Genomic DNA, 23231 nt, shown 5'->3' on the forward strand with positions numbered 1-23231 from the left:
GGTGTCTTTCATAGAGGTAACAAGCTGAGATTAGAAGCAGTCTCTTAAAGGGAGTGCTGCTAATCTCATTTTGTTACCTGTATAAAAGACACCTGTCCAGAGGAGCAATCAAAAAACAATCAGATTCCAAACCCTCCACCATGGCAAAGACCAAAGAGCTGTCCAAGGTGTCAGGGACAAGACTGTAGACCTACACAAGGCTGGACTGGGCTACCAAACTATCGCCAAGCAGCTTGGTGAGAAGGTGACAACAGTTGGTGCAATCATTCGCAAATGGAAGAAACACAAAACAACTGTCAGTCTCCCTAGGTCTGGTGCAACATGCAAGATCTCACCTCGTGGAGTGTCAATGATCATGAGAACAGTGAGGAATCATCCCAGAACTACACGTGAGGATCTTCTCAATGATCTCCAGGCAGTTGGAACCACAGTCATCAAGAAAACAATTAGTAACACGCTACGCCAACAAGGATAGAAATCCTGTAGTGCCCGCAATGTCCCTCTGCTCAAGAAAGCACATGTCCAGGCCCGTCTGAAGTTTGCCACTGAACATCTGAATGATGCAGAGGAAGACTGATTGAAAGTGTTATGGTCAGATGAGGAGACCAAAATCGAGCTCTTTGGCATCAACTCAAATCGCCTTGTTTGGAGAAGGAGGAGGAATGCTGCCTATGAACCCCAAGAACACCATCCTAACTGCCAAACATGGCGGTGGAAACATTCTGCTTTGGGGATGTTTTTCTGTTAAGGGGACAGGACAACTGCACTGCATCAAAGAGACGATGGACAGGGCAATGTACCATCAAATCTTGGGTGAGAACCTTCTTCCTTCAGCCAGGGCATTGAAAATGGGTTGTGGATGGGTGTTCCAGCATGACAATGACCCAAAACACACGGCCAAGACAACATAGGAGTGGCTCAAGAAGAAGCACATTAAGGTCCTGGAGTGGCCTAGCCAGTCTCCAGACCTTAATCCGATTGAAAATCTGTGGGGGGAGCTGAAAGTTCGAGTTGCCAAACGTCAGCCACCAAACCTTAATGACTTGGAGAGGATCTGCCAAGAGGAGTGGGCCAAAATCCCTCCTGAGATGTGTGCAAACCTGGTGGCCAACTACAGGAAACGTCTGACCACTGTGATTGCCAACAAGGGATTTGCCACCAAGTACTAAGTCATGTTTTTTGAAGGGGATCAAATACTTATTTCCCTCATGAACATGCAAATTAGCGCATAATTTGTTATATATACATACACACACATACATATGTATACACACACACACACACAATATTGGCAAAAGTATTGGGACGCCTGTCTTTAAATGCACAAACTTCAGTGGCACATCAGTCTTAGTCCGTAGGATTCAATATTGAGTTGGCCCACCCTTTCTAGCTATAACAGCTTCAACTTTTCTTGGAAGGCTGTCCACAAGGTTTAGAAGTGTGTCTATGGGAATGTTTGACCATTGTTCCAGAAGTGCATTTGTGAGATCAGACACTGATGTCGGACGAGAAGGCCTGGCTCGAAGTCTCCACTCTAATTTATTCCAAAGGTGTTTTGTCGGATTGAGGTCAGGTCTCTGTACAGGCCAGTCAAGTTTCTCCACCTCAAACTCACTCATTCAAGTCTTTATGGACCTTGCTTTGTGCACTAGTGCACACTCATGTTGGAACAGGAACGGGCCATCCTCAAACTGTCCCAACAAAGTTGGGAGCATGAAATTGTCCAAAATGTCTTGGTATGCAGACGCTTTAAGAGTTCCCTCCACTGGAACCAAGGGGCCAAGCCCAACCCCTGAAAAACAACCCCACACCATAATCCCCCCTCCACCAAACTTTACACTTGGCACAATGCAGTCAGGCAAGTACCGTTCTCCTGGCAAATGCCAAACCCAGACACTTTCATTGGATTGCCAGACAGAGAAGCGCGATTCATCACTCCAGAGAACACGCCTCCACTACTCTAGTGTCCAGTGGCTAAGTGCTTTACACCACTGCACTTTGTGATGTAAGGCTTGGCTTGGCTGCTCAGCCATAGAAACCTATTCCATGAAGTGCTCTACACACTGTTGTGCTAATCTGAAGGTCACACAAAGTTCGCAGGAGAGAGGGAGAAAGAGAGAGGGGGGGGAGCGCGAGAGAGAGCGGGGGAGAGAGCGCGAGAGAGAGAGGGGGAGAGAGCGCGAGAGAGAGAGAGGGGGGAGAGAGCGCGAGAGAGAGAGGGGGGAGAGAGCGCGAGAGAGAGAGGGGGGAGAGAGCGCGAGAGAGAGAGGGGGGAGAGAGCGCGAGAGAGAGAGGGGGAGAGAGCGCGAGAGAGAGAGGGGGAGAGAGCGCGAGAGAGAGGGGGAGAGAGCGCGAGAGAGAGGGGGGAGAGAGCGCGAGAGAGAGGGGGGAGAGCGCGAGAGAGAGGGGGGGAGAGCGCGAGAGAGAGGGGGGGAGAGCGCGAGAGAGAGGGGGGGAGAGCGCGAGAGAGAGGGGGGAGAGAGCGCGAGAGAGAGGGGGGAGAGCGCGAGAGAGAGGGGGGGAGAGAGCGCACGAGAGAGAGGGGGGAGAGAGCGCGAGAGAGAGAGGGGGAGAGAGCGCGCGAGAGAGGGGGGGAGAGAGCGCGCGAGAGAGGGGGGGAGAGAGCGCGCGAGAGAGGGGGGGAGAGCGCGCGAGAGAGGGGGGGAGAGAGCGAGCGAGAGAGAGGGGGAGAGAGCGCGCGAGAGAGAGGGGGAGAGAGCGAGCGAGAGAGAGGGGGAGAGAGCGCGCGAGAGAGAGGGGGAGAGAGCGCGCGAGAGAGAGGGGGAGAGAGCGCGCGAGAGAGAGGGGGAGAGAGCGCGCGAGAGAGAGAGGGGAGAGAGCGCGAGAGAGAGGGGGAGAGAGCGCGAGAGAGAGGGGGGGAGAGAGCGCGAGAGAGAGGGGGGGAGAGAGCGCGAGAGAGAGAGGGAAAGAGAGCGCGAGAGAGAGAGGGGAGAGAGCGCGAGAGAGAGAGGGGGAGAGAGCGCGAGAGAGAGAGGGGAGAGAGCGCGAGAGAGAGAGAGGGGAGAGAGCGCGAGAGAGAGGGAAAGAGAGCGCGAGAGAGAGGGAAAGAGAGCGAGAGAGGGGGAGAGAGCGCGAGAGAGAGAGGGGGAGAGAGCGCGAGAGAGAGAGGGGGAGAGAGCGCGAGAGAGAGAGGGGGAGAGAGCGCGAGAGAGAGAGGGGAGAGAGCGCGAGAGAGAGAGGGGAGAGAGCGCGAGAGAGAGAGGGGAGAGAGCGCGAGAGAGAGAGGGGGAGAGAGCGCGAGAGAGAGAGGGGGAGAGAGCGCGAGAGAGAGAGGGGGGGAGAGAGCGCGAGAGAGAGAGAGGGGGAGAGAGCGCGAGAGAGAGAGGGGGAGAGAGCGCGAGAGAGAGAGGGGGAGAGCGTGAGAGAGAGGGGGAGAGCGCAAGAGAGGGGGGGGAGAGCGCGAGAGAGAGGGGGGGGAGAGCGCGAGAGAGAGGGGGGAGAGAGCGAGAGAGAGGGGGGGGAGAGCGCGAGAGAGAGGGGGGAGAGAGCGAGAGAGAGGGGGGAGAGAGCGAGAGAGAGGGGGGAGAGAGCGAGAGAGAGGGGGGAGAGAGGGGGAGAGAGCGCGAGAGAGGGGGGAGAGAGCGCGAGAGAGGGGGGAGCGCGAGAGAGAGGGGGAGAGAGCGCGAGAGAGAGGGGGAGAGAGCGCGAGAGAGGGGGGGAGAGAGCACAAGAGAGAGAGGGGGAGAGAGCGCGAGAGAGAGGGGGGGAGAGAGCGCGAGAGAGAGAGGGGGGGAGAGAGCGCGAGAGAGAGAGGGGGAGAGAGAGCGCAAGAGAGAGGGGGGAGAGAGAGCGCAAGAGAGAGGGGGGAGAGAGGGGGGAGAGAGCGCAAGAGAGAGGGGGGAGAGAGCGCCAGAGAGAGGGGGGAGAGAGCGCCAGAGAGAGGGGGGGGAGAGCGCCAGAGAGAGGGGGGAGAGAGCGCCAGAGAGAGGGGGAGAGAGCGCAAGAGAGAGGGGGAGAGAGCGCAAGAGAGAGGGGGAGAGAGCGCAAGAGAGAACCCTTCTGGTTTAGGTAGGGGGAGCTAGTGTTTGTCAGTAAGGAAGGCTGAGTGTAATAGCCAGAAGGTCAAATCATGGTCAGGATCTGAGGCTCTGCAGGCCAGCCCTTCTGGAATTTCCCCCTGTTCTAGGCCTTTTGGAGAAAGGCTCTATAGGCAGTGCGTGGATCTGAGGAGTGGCTGGCTGCACTCTTGAGGGGTCCTAGCCAAGCCTCAAAAGGAGGCTGGCAAGGAGTTGGACACCCTTAAAAGTGTGAGAGCCTGCTCAGCACCAGGAGAGTTGGACGGAGAGTTTAGGTGAATGATAGGAAGATGTGGGGCTGAAGGAAGGAGGATGTGAGGAGGTCCAGTGGGATGGGTTCCACCTGCAGGCCTGGAGCTGGAATGAAGGACAGCTCAGAGCTCACTGGCCCCCTGAGAGAGGACCACCTGTATGGCAGTGAAGGAGCGACCCAGCAGATAGACCTGGTAGCAGCCACCAACCAACAAGCAGCACAGGAGAGGATCTAAGTTAGTACACCTACATCCCCTGGGCGGATAGGGGAAGGAGCACTCTGGTGGAAAACCAGATTAGCCTCCTGCCAGTGACTGTTCATCTTTTAAAGTGACAGGAACCAGATCCCCTGTTCAGGGATACCTCCAGATTGCTGGTTGAAGAGGAGAAGTTCATCTAGGCTCTGGGGTGGTACATTAAAGAGGCACTGGCTAGCTCTCCAACAAAGACTGTGCTGCTGAAAAGGCTAGTTCCAGGAAGTTGTCCTCAGCTTATCAGTATCCTTGGGAATCCTGTACACCCCTAAATCTATCCCAGTTCAATTTCCCCGAATAAAACAAAAGCAAAGCTCATGGACTTATTTCTGACTCTGGATGCAAGCTTTTCTGAAGATGTGTGATGCCTGACTGTGCAGGACTATAGGGGGACCCAAATCTTCAAGCGACTCCTAAGGAGGGAATGAATGGGCTCTCATGCCCATGCAAAACGCGGCCCACAGAACGCGGAGATGTGAACCTAGCCTTAATGAACGATCACATAGTTACAGCAAGGCAACGTTTCGTTGTGACACATGCCTGATGAAGGGGTCCTGCGAGACTCCGAAACGTTGCCTTGCTGTAACTATGTGATCGTTCATTAAAACTTTTGGACCCATATTGGTGATCCTCAGTGTGCTGGTGACATTCTCCCCTACGGATTCTGCTCAGTTCCAGCCGACGGTCGCTGCAGCACCCACATACCCAGCCATTTTTAACGCAGGAGCACATTTGGATTGTACACTTGTTTGCTAGGATCCTTGCAAACGAGTGGCAGAGGCTGGTCAATGTAAAAGCCAGCATCTTCACCCAGCACGGACAGCTAAGTGCAATGCACAGCCTACCATAGACATAAATGGCTGTATGTTGCTGTACTCGGGTATAAGGCGATGCTGTCGTAAGCACAAGTACAATGTACAGGCATATGTACAGGCATATGCAGAAAATAGAAAACATTCTACATTTATGATAGCACCACCATATACTCAAGTACAGCAGTGCACAGTATTTCATGTCTGTGAAAAACTGTACGCTAGGGATGCATAGGTGCCGATACCAAGTATTTGCATGAGTATCGGTACCTGTGCAAATGCTCCGATACTAAAAACAGATACCTGTAGGTTTGGTTCTTTCAGCTGTCAGTGGAATTCCCCCACTGACAGCTGAAATGTAAACAACAGAATTTGGGCAATTATGGGTTAAGGAGGGGGCCCGCTCCATCCTTAACAACTGATGACAGTCACCTGCTGAAGCAGTCATTTAGAAGGGTTGTGCTAGGAGGGGGGGTATTGGGGGGTTTGGGGGGTTGTACTGGTAGGGTGATTTGGGTGGGGTAGGAGGGTCATGCTAGGAGGAAGGCGTTCAGGAGGGGTTGTGCTAGGAGGAGGGAATTTGTACTAAGAATGGGGGATGGGGACTTTACAACCTACAGACAACTGAGCTCTGCCTCGCAGAGTACATTTTAGGGCTTATTCACACCAAGTGCAGTGTGGTAACATGCAAAAAGCATGTTTTCCCGTATCGCACCACCCCTCTACCTACTACTATTCATAGGTATCGATAATTGGTATCGGCGAGTATGTTGAAAAAACTATCAATACTCGTACTCAGTGTAAAAAAAATGGTGTCGGTATATACCTACTTTATACTGCGCCTTGGCATCCCAAGCCGAAGAAAGACGCCGGAATTTAGATTGAACAGACTCATATGCCCATATACAAGGACCATTAAAATGCTCTTCAAAGCCGACAAATTTTTTAGCACATGCCAAAAGTTACCTGACATACTCCTCTCTCTGTTATTCTTCTCCTTTTGCAGCATCTGCACTTCCCTAGCAATTTTCTGCTTTTCATCCTCCAGAGCTTGCAAAATCTTGGCATGGCGAACGGTGTGATCTTCTAATGCCTGCCCAAGTATATAACAGGTGACTTAAAAAACAGGTCTTAAAATGCTAAAAATACAACTATTACAATGCAGAAATAAATTAATCATATTAGGATGTATATACAATTTAGGCAAGTTTCTAAAATAAACAATGAACTCATGTTTGCTCCATTTTGGACCATTAAATATTCATATGAAGCATGTTAGTTCTGCTTGAAGTGACAAAACACCGATCAGCTTCGTCAGAAATTCAAAGCCATCCTGTGTTCTTTGCAGACCTCCTGTGTTACACTAAAGATGCTATTTAACCGTCCTAATTCTTATTCATGGACTGCAGAAGACTTAACCATTCCTGCTCTCATAGCTCTACAACATAAAGGCTAAGTAGTTTAGCAAGAGACACTGGGAGGGCTGACAACGTTCAGTCAAAACAAAATACGTGTTGCTGGCTAACAATAGGGCATTTCTGGCAGATCAACAGGTATTTTGTTCCACTTGAAGGTTTTAAACCCTTTCACTGCCACCAATATAAACCATACATCAGCAGCATCAGGTTTTACACACAGACATGAGTAAATCTGACAAGCCAACTGTTAGTTGGAAGTAATCAGAAGGCTTACAGCATTTAAAAAAAAGTCTCTTGAATCCTACTGTAACTTTCCCTGGACTCTGTGGCTAGGAAGTAAGCTAATGGGGTGTGACCTGTGCTCCATTAGCTGAAATACAGGGCAGGTGAGACAGCAGGGATCTAAAAGACCCCTGATGCCTCATTAAAGAGATCCTGTCACCAAAAAAGACAAAAAAAAACCTTTACATAGGAGACAAAAAAAGTGTAAAAAATGAAAAGTTACACCCATGCACTTAAATCCCTTTGAAAAAAATTGATGAGCCCCCAGATATGAACATAAACATATTGAGAAATATAATGCATTTGTGTGCCCTAAAATAAACTTTTTTTCCTGAAATGTTATACTTGATAAACCATTGCGCTAATATCGTGTGATATAAATTGGAACTGCCACTATTGTGCTCGCCAGTGTGTTTGCTTTCAGAAAATATATATTTTGGGCGTTTTAAAGTCAATGTAAACCCAATATTTCATATTCCTGATATATGCCTGCTGCACCGTGTACTTGTTTGAAAAAGTATTGTGTATTGCTTACTTTGTGTGGAATACCTGGTGTTCCTGCCAGTCCCTCTGTTTTCCTATCAAAAAATGACTAGGCTAAGTAGGAGAACACAGTGGTCAGTTCTCTAGCTGTATTGAAAATTCTGTCTGTTCTCCTCCAATGATCAGGCTTATGCTGACATCCCCACCCCTGCACAGCCATTCACTGGGAAGATCTTATGCAGCTGAGAACAGAAGGTATGTGATCACTTCTATAAAAAAAAAAAAAAAAAGGAAGAAGAAGGTATACACAATGTTATTTTAAATTATTCAAAAATGTTTTGCCTTTCATTTCTGTTTTAAACTGAATGGATTGTTTTACAAGGTGAAGGTTTACAAACACTGCAACTAAACTTCAGGCCTAAAAGGATTTTTCAAATGTATTCTAAAAAAGAAAATCCAAAATCAGCTCTGGAAGTGAAAGGGTAAAGGAAAAGTGTGCAAGTATGAGAGGTGCAGCATATGTTTTTCTTTTTTTTTTTAGTTTTCTTTTGTTATGACCACACAACACCAGAACATTGTCAATACCTTAAGGAGGTTCAGTCCATCTGTGGCCCACCCTCCAAAAAAAAAGTCAGCAGCTACAAATACTGTAGCTGCTGGCTTTTAATAAGAGGACACGTACCAGTCAGGGGATCCAGCATTATTCTCACCCAGACAAGCTGGGTGTGACTCTTCCTTGCAGCTTCTCAGCTGGCTTCCCACTCCACTTTGGTCCAGGAGCCTCCTATGACCTGTGATGTGTTCCAGAAGGTTGGAGGCAAAGGGGAAGGTGGGGGGCTTGGGGCTGAACTTCCGCTTGGATTGCCTATGCGATCCGAGCAAAAGTGGGAGAGGTACCTATCTAAACTAGGTACCTGCTCCCCAAAAAAATAAATGTGTCCAAAAGTGGGAGAGGATGAGGCGGAAAAAAGTGCAACTTTCCCATGTGGATCAAGTCCAACTTGAATTACTTGAAGTAGGAACAAATTCACCGCTGGATGAGGCAAAACAGTGATTATTGTATGCATGACTTTTAAAGAGGAGTAAAGGAAAGTCCTGATGCATAGTCAACACCGCAAAACTTCCTAACTCTGCTGATGGGCGCTACTGCCAAGTCCTGGCAACTGAGTGGGGTAGTTTGTATCCTGCTTTTTCAGTACTAAATAAAAGGTCAGATGAAGAGGAAGGAGCATATTGTAAGGGGAAGACATGGTGGAGGATCATGGTTGGTGCACCCTAATAAGGTTTGATTTCAGTGTCCAGTAGCCACTGCTTAAGATGGCTCTACATTACACTTGAAAACTGGAGGGTGCATGCACAACTTGCCAAAATACTGTTGCAATACTATGCTATGAGCCTGCCCAGACTGTGATAACCACAATTAGATATTTAAAAGGAAGGCGTTGTTTTCTACAATTGTATGTCTCACCCAAGTGATTCACTGAAGTCTCTTCCTTGTTTCCAGAGAGCGCAAAGTAGCTAATTTACATGTAGTATAACCAACTTTTTTTTACCTGCTTGGTAGCCAGAGTTTCCATTTCTAATCTCCTTTTGTTGAGCTGAATCTCCTGCTGCAGATGCAGCTTCACCTCTTCCAGCTCCTGGATTTTGCTGGCTGCTTTCTGAGTGGTAATCTCCTGCTGCTGTTTCCTCCGAGTTTCCTCTTTCTAAAAATCAATTTAAGTGGTACGAATATTAAAATCTAAAAATTCAGTTTCCCAATAATTGTAATATATCCTCCTAAAGTAATCCCATTTAAAAATGAAGGTATAATTATGACTAGTCACTCACCAGCTCGGCCTCTAATGCTTTGATCTTTTCTTCGTATGCGGACTTATGGCAGCTGAGCTCCTGCTGCGCCATCTCTTTTGCAATCTGGATTCCTCGCATCATCTCCTCCTTTGCTCTTAACCGTGCTTCTTCAATCTCCTCTTCCAATCTACAAAACAAAATAATTGGTATTCAAGGTTGTATTAAAACTTTTCTAGAAAGAAAACTGTTGGATGGGTTTACACACTTGACTCTCTGGGCTTTCAGAAGTTCATTCTTGGCAAATTCAAAGTCCTTGGGACCATCTGAGCATACAGTAGAAACTCTGGATGTGCCTTTAAATTGCTGGACTTCCACAGGATGGTTGAATCTGAAGTAATGATCTCCTCCCAGAATCACACGATCACCCTGAATGTTACATTTGAAAATAAGTATACGTTATGGATAAAAAATAACCTCTAGATATGTTATAACCACACACTTTTTCAGTGTTTTATCAATACAAAAAAGATTGAACTCACGTGATGCAGAGTGGTGGAAGCCAAGGTCTCATTACCATTAACATATGTCTTTGCCTCTCCTGCTGGGATTATTCTAACTATGTTGTCAATATTTGTAATGACACTGCCAAAGAAAAAAAAAATGGATTGCAGATAACCCAGAAAACACATTCATTGCCTACAGGCAATAATCTGTTTTTCATAGCACTTTAGATTTTTGCAGTCACCTTCTCCCAAGCAGAAAATTAATATTCATTGTTCATATCTTCTTACCAATGATCTTCAGCTATAAGTGCGCCAGATAGTTGAATGTCATGAGATGAGCCTTTACAGTATTTCCCCACAGTGGTCTTGCCCTCTTTTATCATGTACAGTAACATCTCTGACAGCTGAGGATCTTCATTCAGATTCACCAGGTTTGGCAAACGATTGTCCATCTTAAAAGTAATCCCAGCTTTCTGTTTGGAGTACAGCAAAACTACAGTAATTTTCATAGGAAAAAAAATCAGCACATATTTTCATCATTTATCCAACGTACACACTTCCTGTTAATTGATATCACCAAAAATGTTGAAACTGCAGGAAAGTCAATTTTTAAAAACACAAGTATGTGGTTTAATTATATTTAATTTCTTTTTAAAAGTGCCGAAAACTAACAAGACATTCCAACTGTATACTTCTCTGCAATGTGCTTTAATCAGGGCTGGTTTGCTCTTTAAAGTGGAACTTTAGGCTAGGAATAAAAAAAATTAGATTTTTTTCTACATACTTACCTGTAAAATCCATTTCTTGGAGTATATCACAGGACACAGAGCAGGCCATAATAATGACTATGTGGGTTATATGCCACCTACAAGTGAATGGACACTGGCTGACCAATAAAACTGGAAGTCTTCCCCCATATAACCCTTCCTACACAGGAAGTCCTCAGTTTTTGTAGCAAGCAATGAAAATCCAGAAAGAGGGGAGGGACCTCTGTCCTATGATGTACTGCAAGAAATGGATTTTACAGGTAAGTATGCAAAATAAACCAAGAGCACCGAGTACATCCCTCCATTGTCCAGCAGAGGAAATGGCAGCTGCAGCAGCTGACATGTAACAAACAGTGTCCTATGTAAACAATATGGCCGACTTCCTCTTCCTGACGCTACTTTCTCATGCGTCCCTGCCGCGCGTGCACGCTTGTGTGCCCACGTAGTAACAGACTCCCTCATGTGGGCAAAATTAGTTACTACAGGCAGTTATAGGAGAAAAAAAAGGAGATATTCCCCCTGGAAATCTTCCCAGTCAAACACAGCAGAAGCATCATATATACAGATATATACATATAGAAGGAACCCTTGCCCATCCCGCCGCAGGCACCAGAACTCATATTTAAAAGGACCAACCTTCAACCCATCACGGCGGGCCTTGTCCTAAAACCTTCAAGGACTTGGTCTCCCCTTATTAAAATGGGGGCCACTGCCTTGGACCTGTATAGCACCCTGCTGGAAGTGCCTTGGTCAGATCAAGCTGGACAGGATTCCGAAACCACAGGGTCCAGCGCCGTAAAGCCGTATCACAGGCAAAACCCTGAGGATTCTTCTCCTTATCCAGCGAGGCTCATATTCCATCCATTTTGGCTAAAAGCTTTTCAAATGGATCAGATTGAAGCCCTCGACTCTCAGAATCGTTCCAGACCTTCCGGTATGCTTTACAGAGCATATGCAGCACATGTTCAGTGAACATCCACGTTACAGACACTGGCGAAAAAGCAGAGTTTCTTGTATAGGAGGGATTATAAGGGGGAGGACTTCCTGTTTGATTGGTCTGCCAGTATCCATTCACCTTTAGGTGGCATATAACCCACATTATTATGGTCATTATTATGGCCTGCTATGTGTCCCATGATGTACGATAAAGAAATAGGCGGACAGGCAGTCGCAGTCCGATGACGTCACCCGCACACAGGTGGGATGGGAATGCAGAGCTGACTGAGCACACAGGACAATCCCAGCAGAGGCACCTCAAATAACACCTCCCCATGTAAGGTTCTAGTCTGCTCTGGGTCGCCGTGTGCAGGTGACGTCATCGGAGTGCGACTGTCAGTCTGAGTGACGCAGAGCTCTGTCATTCTTTATATCACTACCTCCAGATGTGCCACATTTGGATCGATCGCCAACAGGTGCAGGGGAGATCCATTTCAAGGAATGCCCATATAGAGCCCAGTCGCAGTGGATGTCATTTGGCTATATATCCATTTCCTGCAGTGGAAAGGTTACATCTCTTGGAGAGATTTCTGCACAAATCCTGTATTTCTTGCTTCTGGTGAGTACATAGTGGTGTAGGATTGTCACAGATGTACCCTTCACATCGTTGATCACCATTGATTTACACATTATTGCTGGACATTTCACTTTTTTCTTTTTGGACTGCATTTATTATTTATGATATTCTATATGATTATATAGCCACTTTTTTACTGCTGTTTAACACTGCTTTTATTTTCTTTATTTGGATACAGCGGGTGTACCTTGTAAGTGAATATGGAGTTGGCATGATCAGAAAATCTTTTAAAACCTGGCTAAGAGGGAGTTTGCATAAAACAATGCTGATGATGAGGCCATGGTTGGTGTAGCAAGCAGTTCTGCACTCTTAGCATGTGCCTATTCCCTAATCTCACCTGTAATTCTTGGGTCTCTTCCTTCTTTCTTTGTTCAGCATATTCAAGCCTCTCCTTCCAAACCCTTTGTATAAAAAATAAAGACAATTTTTTAAATTTTGATAATTATTTGTTAACATAAAGGCAAAAGAAGGTTGAGCCTATTTAACAGGTCCATTGTGAGACATTCATTTATTTTGTTTTAGAGATCCAGTGAGCACAATCTGGTGGAAATACATATTGTGCTACAAATTAGGAGTCTCAGCACTTTCTCACCAATTTATCTTGGATTACAACCTACTTGCAGATGCTTTACAGCTTGTAAAATGAGCACTACTGGTTGACACCTTATGCTGCATCTCCTTTCCCCAGTCTGAGCTCTGCTATATAGTGAACGCATAAGGCTTATATCAAGGCAAAATGTGGGTACTGTATGTATTTTGCTTGCATTTAAAAAGGGTATGTTGAAGGATGCATTAATGAGTACTGAGCTGCATTCATTGCAGTGAAGTTTAATTTCAAGAAAATGATCATTAAAATGTACAGTAAATAGAAATAATTTATATTCAAAAACTTATTGTGTATGGTATCACTAGTATTACCATTAATAGCCAGTATTGCTGTACAGTCATAAGGTTTTAGCAAGTATAATACCTGGCATATAATTGCTCCCCCTGCAAATAATCTAAACACAATACTACCATTTGCTATAATAATGGTTTCAATTAAAGAAATGTATCTTTAATAATTCAATTTCACTAAATAAGCAGTTCTAAACCAAAACAATCAATCATTCTCATTGAAAAGGAATAAATTACCCCTGATGGAAATTCGAGTTTGACCAAATTAGACCAAAAGTGAAAGATCAAAGACGATTTCTAAATTTCTAATCTAGGTTGTCTTATCCTTACATGTAAAGCAAGCACTAGAAAGCCAAAGTAAGAAACTTTCTCTACTGCCTTCTTTTCTTCACTACATGCTTTGGTCCCTATTATCCTTTTCTCAACCCTTATTTGGCTTACATTTTCTACAGTAAATGCCAACCCACATGCCCCCTAATTTGTGCATGATAGGTCACCAACCATTTTTTTTTTCCACAAACGGTATGGAAATTAAAATGTCAATACAGCTATTTATGCTCACTTTTTTTTTACTTATACCTGCAGGGTATTTTGTAATCCTGTTATGCCTATAATGTATATTTACCGATTTGTCACTGTATCCATTTTCACTGTAGGAGCATCTAGTGCAATATTTGTAATAGTATCTGGTCACTATGCAATGGATGTTGAATTCTTAACAAGTATATAAAAAGAGTTAGTAAGAAATAAATATATATATATATATATATATATATATATATATATATATATATATATATATATATACATATACATATATACATATACACACACACACACACACACACACACACACACACACACACACACATAGGTCCATAAATATTGGGACATGGACACATTTCTAACATTTTTGGATCTATACACCACCACAATGGATTTGAAATGAAATGAACAAGATGTGCTTTAACTGCAGACTGTCAGCTTTAATTTGAGGGCATTTACATCCAAATCAGGTGAACAGTGTAGGAATTACAACAGTTTGCATATGTGCCTCCCACTTGTTAAGGGACCAAAAGTAATGGGACAATTGGCTTCTCAGCTGTTCCATGGCCAGGTGTGTGTTATTCCCTCATTATCCCAATTACAATGAGCAGATAATAGGTCCAGAGTTCATTTCAAGTGTGCTATTTGCATTTGGAATCTGTTGCTGTCAACTCTCAAGATGAGATCCAAAGAGCTGTCACTATCAGTGAAGCAAGCCATCATTAGGCTGAAAAAACAAAACAAACCCATCAGAAAGATAGCAAAAACATTAGGCGTGGCCAAAACAACTGTTTGGAACATTCTTAAAAAGAAGGAACGCACCGGTGAGCTCAGCAACACCAAAAGACCCGGAAGACCACAGAAAACAACTGTGGTGGATGACCGAAGAATTCTTTCCCTGGTGAAGAAAACACCCTTCACAACAGTTGGCCAGATCAAGAACACTCTCCAGGAGGTAGGTGTATGTGTGTCAAAGTCAACAATCAGGAGAAGACTTCACCAGAGTGAATACAGAGGGTTCACCACAAGATGTAAACCATTGGTGAGCCTCAAAAACAGGAACGCCAGATTAGAGTTTGCCAAACGACATCTAAAAAAGCCTTCACAGTTCTGGAACAACATCCTATGGACAGATGAGACCAAGATCAACTTGTACCAGAGTGATGGGAAGAGAAGAGTATGGAGACGGAAAGGAACTGCTCATGATCCTAAGCATACCACCTCATCAGTGAAGCATGGTGGTGGTAGTGTCATGGCGTGGGCATGTATGGCTGCCAATGGAACTGGTTCTCTTGTATTTATTGATGATGTGATTGCTGACAAAAGCAGCAGGATGAATTCTGAAGTGTTTCGGGCAATATTATCTGCTCATATTCAGCCAAATGCTTCACAACTCATTGGACGCCGCTTCACAGTGCAGATGGACAATGACCCAAAGCATACTGCAAAAGCAACCAAAGATTTTAAGGGAAAGAAGTGGAATGTTATGCAATGGCCAAGTCAATCACCTGACCTGAATCCGATTGAGCATGCATTTCACTTGCTGAAGACAAAACTGAAGGGAAAATGCCCCAAGAACAAGCAGGAACTGAAGACAGTTGCAGTAGAGGCCTGGCAGAGCATCACCAGGGATGAAACCCAGCGTCTGGTGATGTCTATGCGTTCCAGACTTCAGGCTGTAATTGACTGCAAAGGATTTGCATCCAAGTATTAAAAAGTGAAAGTTTGATTTATGATTATTATTCTGTCCCATTACTTTTGGTCCCGTGCAGTGTTACTTTTCCACCACATATAGCTTTTTGCTTTTAGGCTAAGATCAATTTAGGTCTCATCTGACCAGAGCACCTTCTTCCACATGTTTCCTGTGTCCCCCACATGGCTTCTCACAAACTGCAAATGGGACTTCTTGTGGCTTTCAACAATGACTTTCTTCTTGCCACTCTTCTATAAAGGCCATATTTGTGGAGTGCACAACTAATAGTTGTCTTCTGGACAGATTCTCCCACCTGAGCTGTGGGTCTCTGCAGCTCCTCCAGAGTTACCATAGGTCTGTCCATTTAGGTGGACGGCCATGTCTTGGTAGGTTTCCAGTTGTGCCATGCTCTTTCCATTTTCAGATGATGAATTGAACAGTGCTCTGTGAGATATTCAAATCTTGGGTTTTCTTTTTTTTATAAGCCAACCTTCACAACTTTATCACTGACCTGTGTGGTTTGTTCCTTGGCCTTCATGATGTGGTTTGTTCACTGATGTTCTCTAAGAAACCTCTGAGGGCTTCACAGAACAGCTGTATTTATACGGAGATTAAATTACACATAGGTGGACTCAATTTCCTAACTAGGTGACTTATGAAGGCAATTGGTTTTACTAGATTTTAGTTAGGGGTATCAGAGTAAAGGGGGCTGAATACAAATGCACGGCACACTGTTCAGATATTTATTTGTAAATAATTTTGAAAACCATTTATCATTTTCCTTACACTTCACAATTATGTACCTCTTTATGTTGGTCTATCACATAAAATCCCAATAAAATACATTAACGTTTTTGGTTGTAACATGACAAAATGTTGAAAATTTCAAGGGGTATGAATACTTTTGCAAAGAACTGTATTGGTTTGTTCATCAGAGTCTGCTGAATAGTTCTGATATAACTTCAGGATCACTGAAGTGACCATGAGCTTATAGCAGAAGTAGGAAGTCAGGTCCGTAAAGTGTATGGACCTTGCCAGTTGGAAGTAGTGCTGTAGGTCCATATGTCATAAGAACGTGGAAGAAATTTAAAGAATAAAGAATTTTTTTCCTACTAAAATAAAAAACATGTTATACTTACTTGCTCTATGCAATTTTTTCCTCTACGGCAGTCCCTCACCGGCACTCCTGGCTCCTCCTCTTCGGCGAGTGCCCTAGTAGGAAGACACTTTCTATGGGGGTACTTGTGCAGGCTCACCTCCAAGCTGCCGTGTCTGCATCTATTGACACAGACAGGACAGATTGGCCCTGCTCCTGCACTCCCTCGTCACAGAATGTTGTTGACAGCAGTAGCACCCAATGGATCTTGCTGCTAATAATCTGCCCAGGGAGAAGAGACATAGGGGGTGGGGGGGAACTCTGTTACATAGAAGATTTTTACCTTAATGCATAGAATGCATTGAGTTAAAAACCTTTAGTCTTTAGAATCATTAATAAAAGCCATAGGAAACCACATTTCACATTGCTGTACTAAGACACAGATTAATAAAACACTATTTTCTTCCAGCTCTTCACCTGTGTAACTCAGACATTTCCTTTTCCTGCTGGCTCAGTTTCAGCTTTAGATGGGTTATTTCCTGCTGACAACGTTGATATTTCTCAGAATTCAAACTCTTGACAGATAGTTGTGCTGCTTTTAACTTCTCAATCTCAGATTTCAGTTCTAAGCAACACAATATATATATTATTACATCGTTTTACTCACAGAAACAACAGCAAGAAAAGAGTTGTCACAGGTGACAATATTTAAAAAGCAAGTCAGCTGTATCTATTTTACATACAAAGAGTATATGGAGGATTTACATTAAATCTAGGTCTAATTAAAGAATATGTCAACCCAAAATTTAATATTCCTGATGTGCCATGTACTTGTATAAAAAATGTTCACTTTGCAGTGCTTCCTTTCTGTGAAATCCCTGGTGCTCCTTCCAGTTCCTCCGCTTTCCAAAAATAAATAAATAAATGACCACACTAGGAAAATGAGCACAGCATGGTCAGTTTATTGGCTGCGCTGAGAGCTAATCCAATGATCAGGTGTGTGCTGCCACACATGCCCCTCCCCCTAAGCACAGCCATCATTTACTGGGAAGATCAGTGTACTGCTGTTCTCCCCTAGCTCTCAGTTCCTTATGCAGATGAGATGTGATCAAATTATTAAAAAAAAAAAAAAAAAAAAAAAAAAAAAAAAAGAAGAAGAAGGGGGGGGGCGCGGGGGAACGAACACACGCACACGCACGTCTTTCTTTCATTTCCATTTTAAATTGAATGGGTCATTTTGCAAGGAATAAAAATGTATTATTACACAAACACACAAACCTTTGCCCACAACCATTCATTAGTAAGGAAATATCAAGCAATTTGGTGCCCCAGTCTAATTTTTGCTCTTGTAGGCAGAAATGTGGAGAATATTTTATAATGCAGGAGCAAAATTACTGCCCCTAATTCTTATATAAAAAGATCTTAGTTTGACACCCAAATGGTCATTAAAATGCATGATATTTGTCGGATATAATGGTCTTAAGGCATAGAACCCTCTCCTACTTCATTGCCCCCCAAGTTCCCCATTAGAACCTCATCTGTTCATTCCTCACTCCCAGCATGTATACAGTGCCTTGAAAAAGTATTCATACCCCTTGAAATTTTCCACATATTGTATGGCACAACTGCAAACCTACCAAGACATGGCCGTCCACCTAAACTGACAAGGAGAGCCTTAATCAGAGAAGCAGCCAAGCGGCCCATGGTAACTCTGGAGGAGTTGCAGAGATCCACAGCTTGGGTGGGAGAATTTTTCCACAGGCCAAACATTAGTTGTACACTCCACAAATCTAGCCTTTATGGAAGAGTGGCTAGAAGAAAGCCATTGTTGAAAGAAAGCAATAAGAAGTCCCGACTGTTGTGTCCACCACATGGCTTCTCACAAACTGCAAACATATGGAAGAAGGTGCTCTGGTCAGATGAGACCAAAATTTAACTTTTTGGCCTAAAAGCAAAAAACACTATGTGTGGCAGAAAACTAACTCTGCACATCACCCTGAGCACAACATCCCCACCGTGAAACATGGTGGTGGCAGCATCATGTTGTGGGAATGCTTTTCTTCAGCAGGGACAGAGAAGTTGATCAGAATTGATGGGAAGATGGATGGAGCCAAATACAGGGCAATCTTAGAAGAAAACCTGTTAGTCTGCAAAAGACTTGAGACTGGGGAGAAGGTTCAACTTCCAGCAGGACAACGACCCTAAATATACAGCCAGAGCTACAATGGAATGGTTTCGATCACAGCATATTCATGTGTTACAATTTCCCAAAGTCTAGACCGAAATCCAACTGAACATCTCTGGCAAGACTTTAAAACTGCCATTTACAGATGCTCTCCATCCAATCTGACAGAGCTTGAGCTATTTTGCAAAGAAGAATGGGGAAAAATTTTGCTCTCTAGATGTGCAAAGCTGATAGAGACATCCTCAAAAAGACTTGCAGCTGCAATTGCAGCGAAAGGTGGTTCTACAAAGTACTGACTCCGGGGGGCTGAATACAAATGCACGCCACGCTTTTCAGATATTTGTAAAAAAAAAATTTGAAAACCATGTATAATTTTCCTTCCACTTCACAATCATGTGCCACTTTGTGTTGGTCTATCAAATAAAATCTCAATAAAATACCTTTATGTTTTTGGTTTTAACATGACAAAAATGTGGAAAATTTCAAGGGATATGAATACTTTTTCAAGGCACTGTATCTGCTCATTTCTAAAGATTTGCATTTTCCCTGAGATAATCAATCACTAAATGATGAATTCACAACAGTACTGCGTAGCAGTGAACCCTAGTTCAGATCTTCCAGTGGTATAGGTGCAATATATTATTCAGTTATTAATAGCAACTTACAGTTAATTTAGCCTTCAAAACATTGTACTTATTGGCAGATTATGTTAACTGCCTATGCATGTGTCTAGGCACTTTTGTAGAGGTATAAAAGGTTTGCTTGAAACCCTAATGGTGATGCATAACAGGAAAACATTGAAATACCCTTGTTCAATTTTACTTTCAGCATTGCAGAGACCACTGTTATGGGACAAGGATTTTATTTAATAAATTGCATGGTTTTGCCCGGGAGGTTATTGAGAAGCTAAACAATTCTGATTTTACTCCAGATTTACTTTTTTTTTTACTGACATTTTTTACAGGATGGTGAGAAAGTTGCTAACCTCAAAAGTCATTAATTTTAAAATTACAGTGCAGTTCGAGTTAATCAAAAGTAAACATTTATAACCAAGGCAAAAAGAATATGGCTAGCCCAAACTCCAGCTAAGAAATAAATTCTCTATGATAGTTTATCTCCTAGCTGGTGATTTACAACAGGAGACCCTCACCTCTGATCAGTTTTGCGTTCATGTCTTCGTTCACCTTGGCAATGTTTATTATTAGACAAGCTTGTTTGGCATATCTCAATGTGCTCATCGTCTCTTCAATGTTACTGACAGCAGGACTGATTGTAGCAATCATGGCTGTTTTGGAATTGCCTCCAAGACTTTCTTTCAATAACCTTTATGAACCCAGAAAAAAGTACAGCTATTAGCAGCATTTATACATGTATATAAATCTAGGCTTCCTAAATGTCTTAAACAACATCTTCTTTTTCCAAGAAGATTTTTTTTTATTTTTTTGTTTTCTGCTATAAAATCTATTCAATTAAAAAAAAAGAAACAGAAAACATTCAAATTTCTTCATAAATTTTGGCCATCATGTCTTTGATCCTAAAAGCTAAATTAACCAGTAACTAGAACAAAAACATGCGATTGATGGTTTTACAGTTGAAAGTTACAAAGAAGCTGAGAGAATAGAAACATGGAAGGCGATGTTCCTACCTTGGTTGTTAAACGTGGTTGACTTAGCACTGGTCTCATGAACATGACCTTAGCTTTAATCACCTACCAAGTGCCAGACTAAGAATATCACAGAACAGGACTTCATGCCTTTCAGACCTCACAGGCTGCATGCTTGTTTCAGGTTAGTGACTCACTAGGTAGTGAAGCCAAGAGGACAATCTTATAGCATTGGTAACTTCCATATTTCTCTCCAGACAAATTCAATATAACCAGACTGACTAGAAGATCAGATAAAGTAAACAGGTAAAGGATCTATTAGACAGTAATGATTCCAAAGAATATCACTTACCAAGTAAGGACAGATTCCCTATACGGAATAAAAACTTTTTTAGTCTGTGAGCTCTCTGAAAGAGCAGAAATCACTTTTCCCAAAGTAAACAGGGATTTGTTGATACTGATGCCCTCCTGTGTACCAGAAAAAAAAATACAGTGCTATTATTTGTGGCTACATCAACTCATTGACCATTATAATGCATGTCCAACCAAACTTTTTTATCTAAGATTTTCATTGAGGGTCTGTCAGGCCCACTTTACACTTGGGGTAGTATCTGACAAGTGATCTGTGATGGATGGCTTTGAAGACAGCAGTACAGAAGCAGCTGACAGGCATTCAGGATGTGAACTTCAGCCTCCTAAATGTCTGGGGGGTTTTTTTGGCTTTTTTTTTTTAAATTGGAATTTTTTTTAAAATAGGAATACAGCATCGCAACCATGAGCCTATAGATTCAACCAAACACAACTGAAGGTATGATTTTTTTAATGTGTTCAACCCTATCTGGCTGCCTTTCCAGCTTAAGGTTAGTGGTCAGGTGTGTAGCTCAACAGCCTATTTTATGGTACCTAACAGCAAGCGTGTAAACAAGCCCTAGGAGTTTCTCCTCACGTCCGGTCTTACTGTTCAGGGAAGAAAGGAACAAAAATTCTAGTAGATTAGGGGGAAGGTCAAAACACCTGTAGATCTTTTTATTTCTGTCTGTGTCCCTGTTGTAGATTTTACCTCACTTTTCAGGGGGACAGATAAGAGAAGAACTCTTTATTTAAGCCCCAGATAGCAGTAATAGCTAAATAGTGGTTCTAATCATCCCCCCCTCTAAAAAAAAAAAAAAAAAAAAAAAAACACAAACAAATGTTTCTGATGTGACATACACTTTAACCACTTGCCCTCCAGAGGATTTACCCCCCTTCCTGACCAGGCCATTTTACACGATACGGTGCTGCGTTACTTTGACAAATTGCGTGGTTATGCAACACAGCATCCAAATGAAATTTATGTCCTCCCCCCCCCACAAATGGAGCTCTTTGGGGGGTATTTGACCGCCTCTACTTTGTTTCTTATTTTTTGTGCTATAAACAAAAAAAAGACCGACAAGTTTTGAGAAAAAAAAAAAAGACAATATTTTTGACTTTTTTCTATAAAACATATCTAGTAAAAATTAAAAAAAAAAAAAAAAAAATCAAAATTTTTGTCATAAATTTAGTCCAAAATATATTCTGCTACATGTCTTTGCGAAAAAAACATCCCAATACGTGTAAATTAAGTGGTTTACGTGAAAGTTATAGCATCTACAAATGGTATAGATACTGGAAATTTTTATTATACTAGTAATGGCGGCGATCAGCGATTTATAGCGGGACTGCGGCGGGCATTCTGACACTGGGTGGGAACTAACTGCCACCCCCAGTGGCACTAATACAGTGATCAGTGCTAATAAAAAGCACAGACACTGTACTAATGACACTGGGCAGGAAGGGGTTAACATCTGGGGTGGTCAGAGGGTTAAGTGTGTGCTGTGTTTCCCTGTGTCAGCACATTGCTTTGTATGGCTCTGCAAAGCAGAGCCATACAAAGCAATGTGCAGGAGCTGACAGGGGAGAGATCTCTATTGTTTACATACAGGTCTCTCCCCAGTCAGTGATATTCAGCGATCGCCGGGTGCCAGCGGGGAATCACCGGGACCTGGTGATCAACAGCGGAGGCCACCAGTGGTGGCGTGGGTAAGGTGTGCACACGTGCCCCTTATCATGTATATATACACACGTGATTTTGCACAGCCCTGCAGCAGTATTTCTGCTATAGGGCGGGGGGAAAGCAGTTAAACTGGGCAAAAACAATAAAAAGCCTCTCAGACAAAAAGGTTAGTGATATTACACACACTCCTATTTATAAAAACCCATTTTGAACCACAATGTGTAGTTTGTCAACTTTTATGAGAGAGAACTTGTGCAGAACCTCTAACACTGATTGAGATAACACTGCAGACTGTACAGGGTTTCTGGCAGGATCAACAGGTATCTTTTGCACTTCTAAGTAAAGACACTCTCAAGACACCAAACAATCTCAATTGTATAACTAAAGTGCATGTAAACCTTGACAGTGAATTTATAATTTGTTCCATTTTGGTCTGTTTAACGTGGTACTAAACTCTAAAAGGTTTTCAAACCTTAAAGCGGAGCTAAACCCAAAAGGGAAAGTTCCGCTGTAAGTGGAAGTTGCCCCCCCCCTCCCCGTAGTCTTATGGGACATGTGACAGGTCCCAGAAGACTACAGGGCCATTCACAAAGCCCAGCGCTTCTCGTGCATGCGCAATGGGCACCCAGGTTTGAAGCCACAACCTATCACAGTTTTTGTAGCTGCTGACTTATTCTATGCATTAGGGGAATTGGAAAAAAAAAAAAAAAAAAAAAAAATTCCACTGCCTGTTCCCCCCACCCCCTCCACAAACACTTACCTGGCTCCTCTCTTGATCCAGCTCTGTACTTGGCTGCAGTTCTTCTCTTTCCTCTCCCTGTTCTCAAAGGCTGCACTGATAGCAGAGAGAGCCATTGGCTCTTGCTGCTGTCAATCAAATCCTGGGAGAGAGAAGCGAGGGGTGGGGCCAAGCCTTGCTGTGTATATGGATGCACACAGCCGGACTTGGGAGTACACCAGCTCATGTGCCCCCATAGTACACGGCTTGCTATGGAGGTACATGCAGA

General features: G+C 43.6%; 1 protein-coding gene across 1 annotated transcript in view; it reads right to left on the reverse strand.

Moving 5' to 3' along the window:
• The window catches only part of KIF14 (kinesin family member 14), an 85374-nt gene that overhangs the window by 34711 nt on the left and 27432 nt on the right, over positions 1–23231 (reverse strand). Inside the window, exons 10-19 of the mRNA XM_089688688.1 lie at positions 20545–20660; positions 19740–19912; positions 16882–17029; positions 12510–12573; positions 10121–10305; positions 9869–9971; positions 9595–9755; positions 9369–9516; positions 9092–9244; positions 6322–6448 (exon numbers count right to left, since the gene is read on the reverse strand). Of these exons, the coding sequence (XP_089544814.1) occupies positions 6322–6448; positions 9092–9244; positions 9369–9516; positions 9595–9755; positions 9869–9971; positions 10121–10305; positions 12510–12573; positions 16882–17029; positions 19740–19912; positions 20545–20660 (1378 nt within the window). The remainder of the gene's footprint in view (positions 1–6321; positions 6449–9091; positions 9245–9368; positions 9517–9594; positions 9756–9868; positions 9972–10120; positions 10306–12509; positions 12574–16881; positions 17030–19739; positions 19913–20544; positions 20661–23231) is intronic.

The sequence above is a fragment of the Staurois parvus genome, unplaced genomic scaffold (genome assembly GCF_062004578.1).
Source record: "Staurois parvus isolate SC_StPar_1 unplaced genomic scaffold, SC_StPar_1.0 ptg000450l, whole genome shotgun sequence".
NCBI classification, from domain to species: Eukaryota; Metazoa; Chordata; class Amphibia; order Anura; family Ranidae; genus Staurois; species Staurois parvus.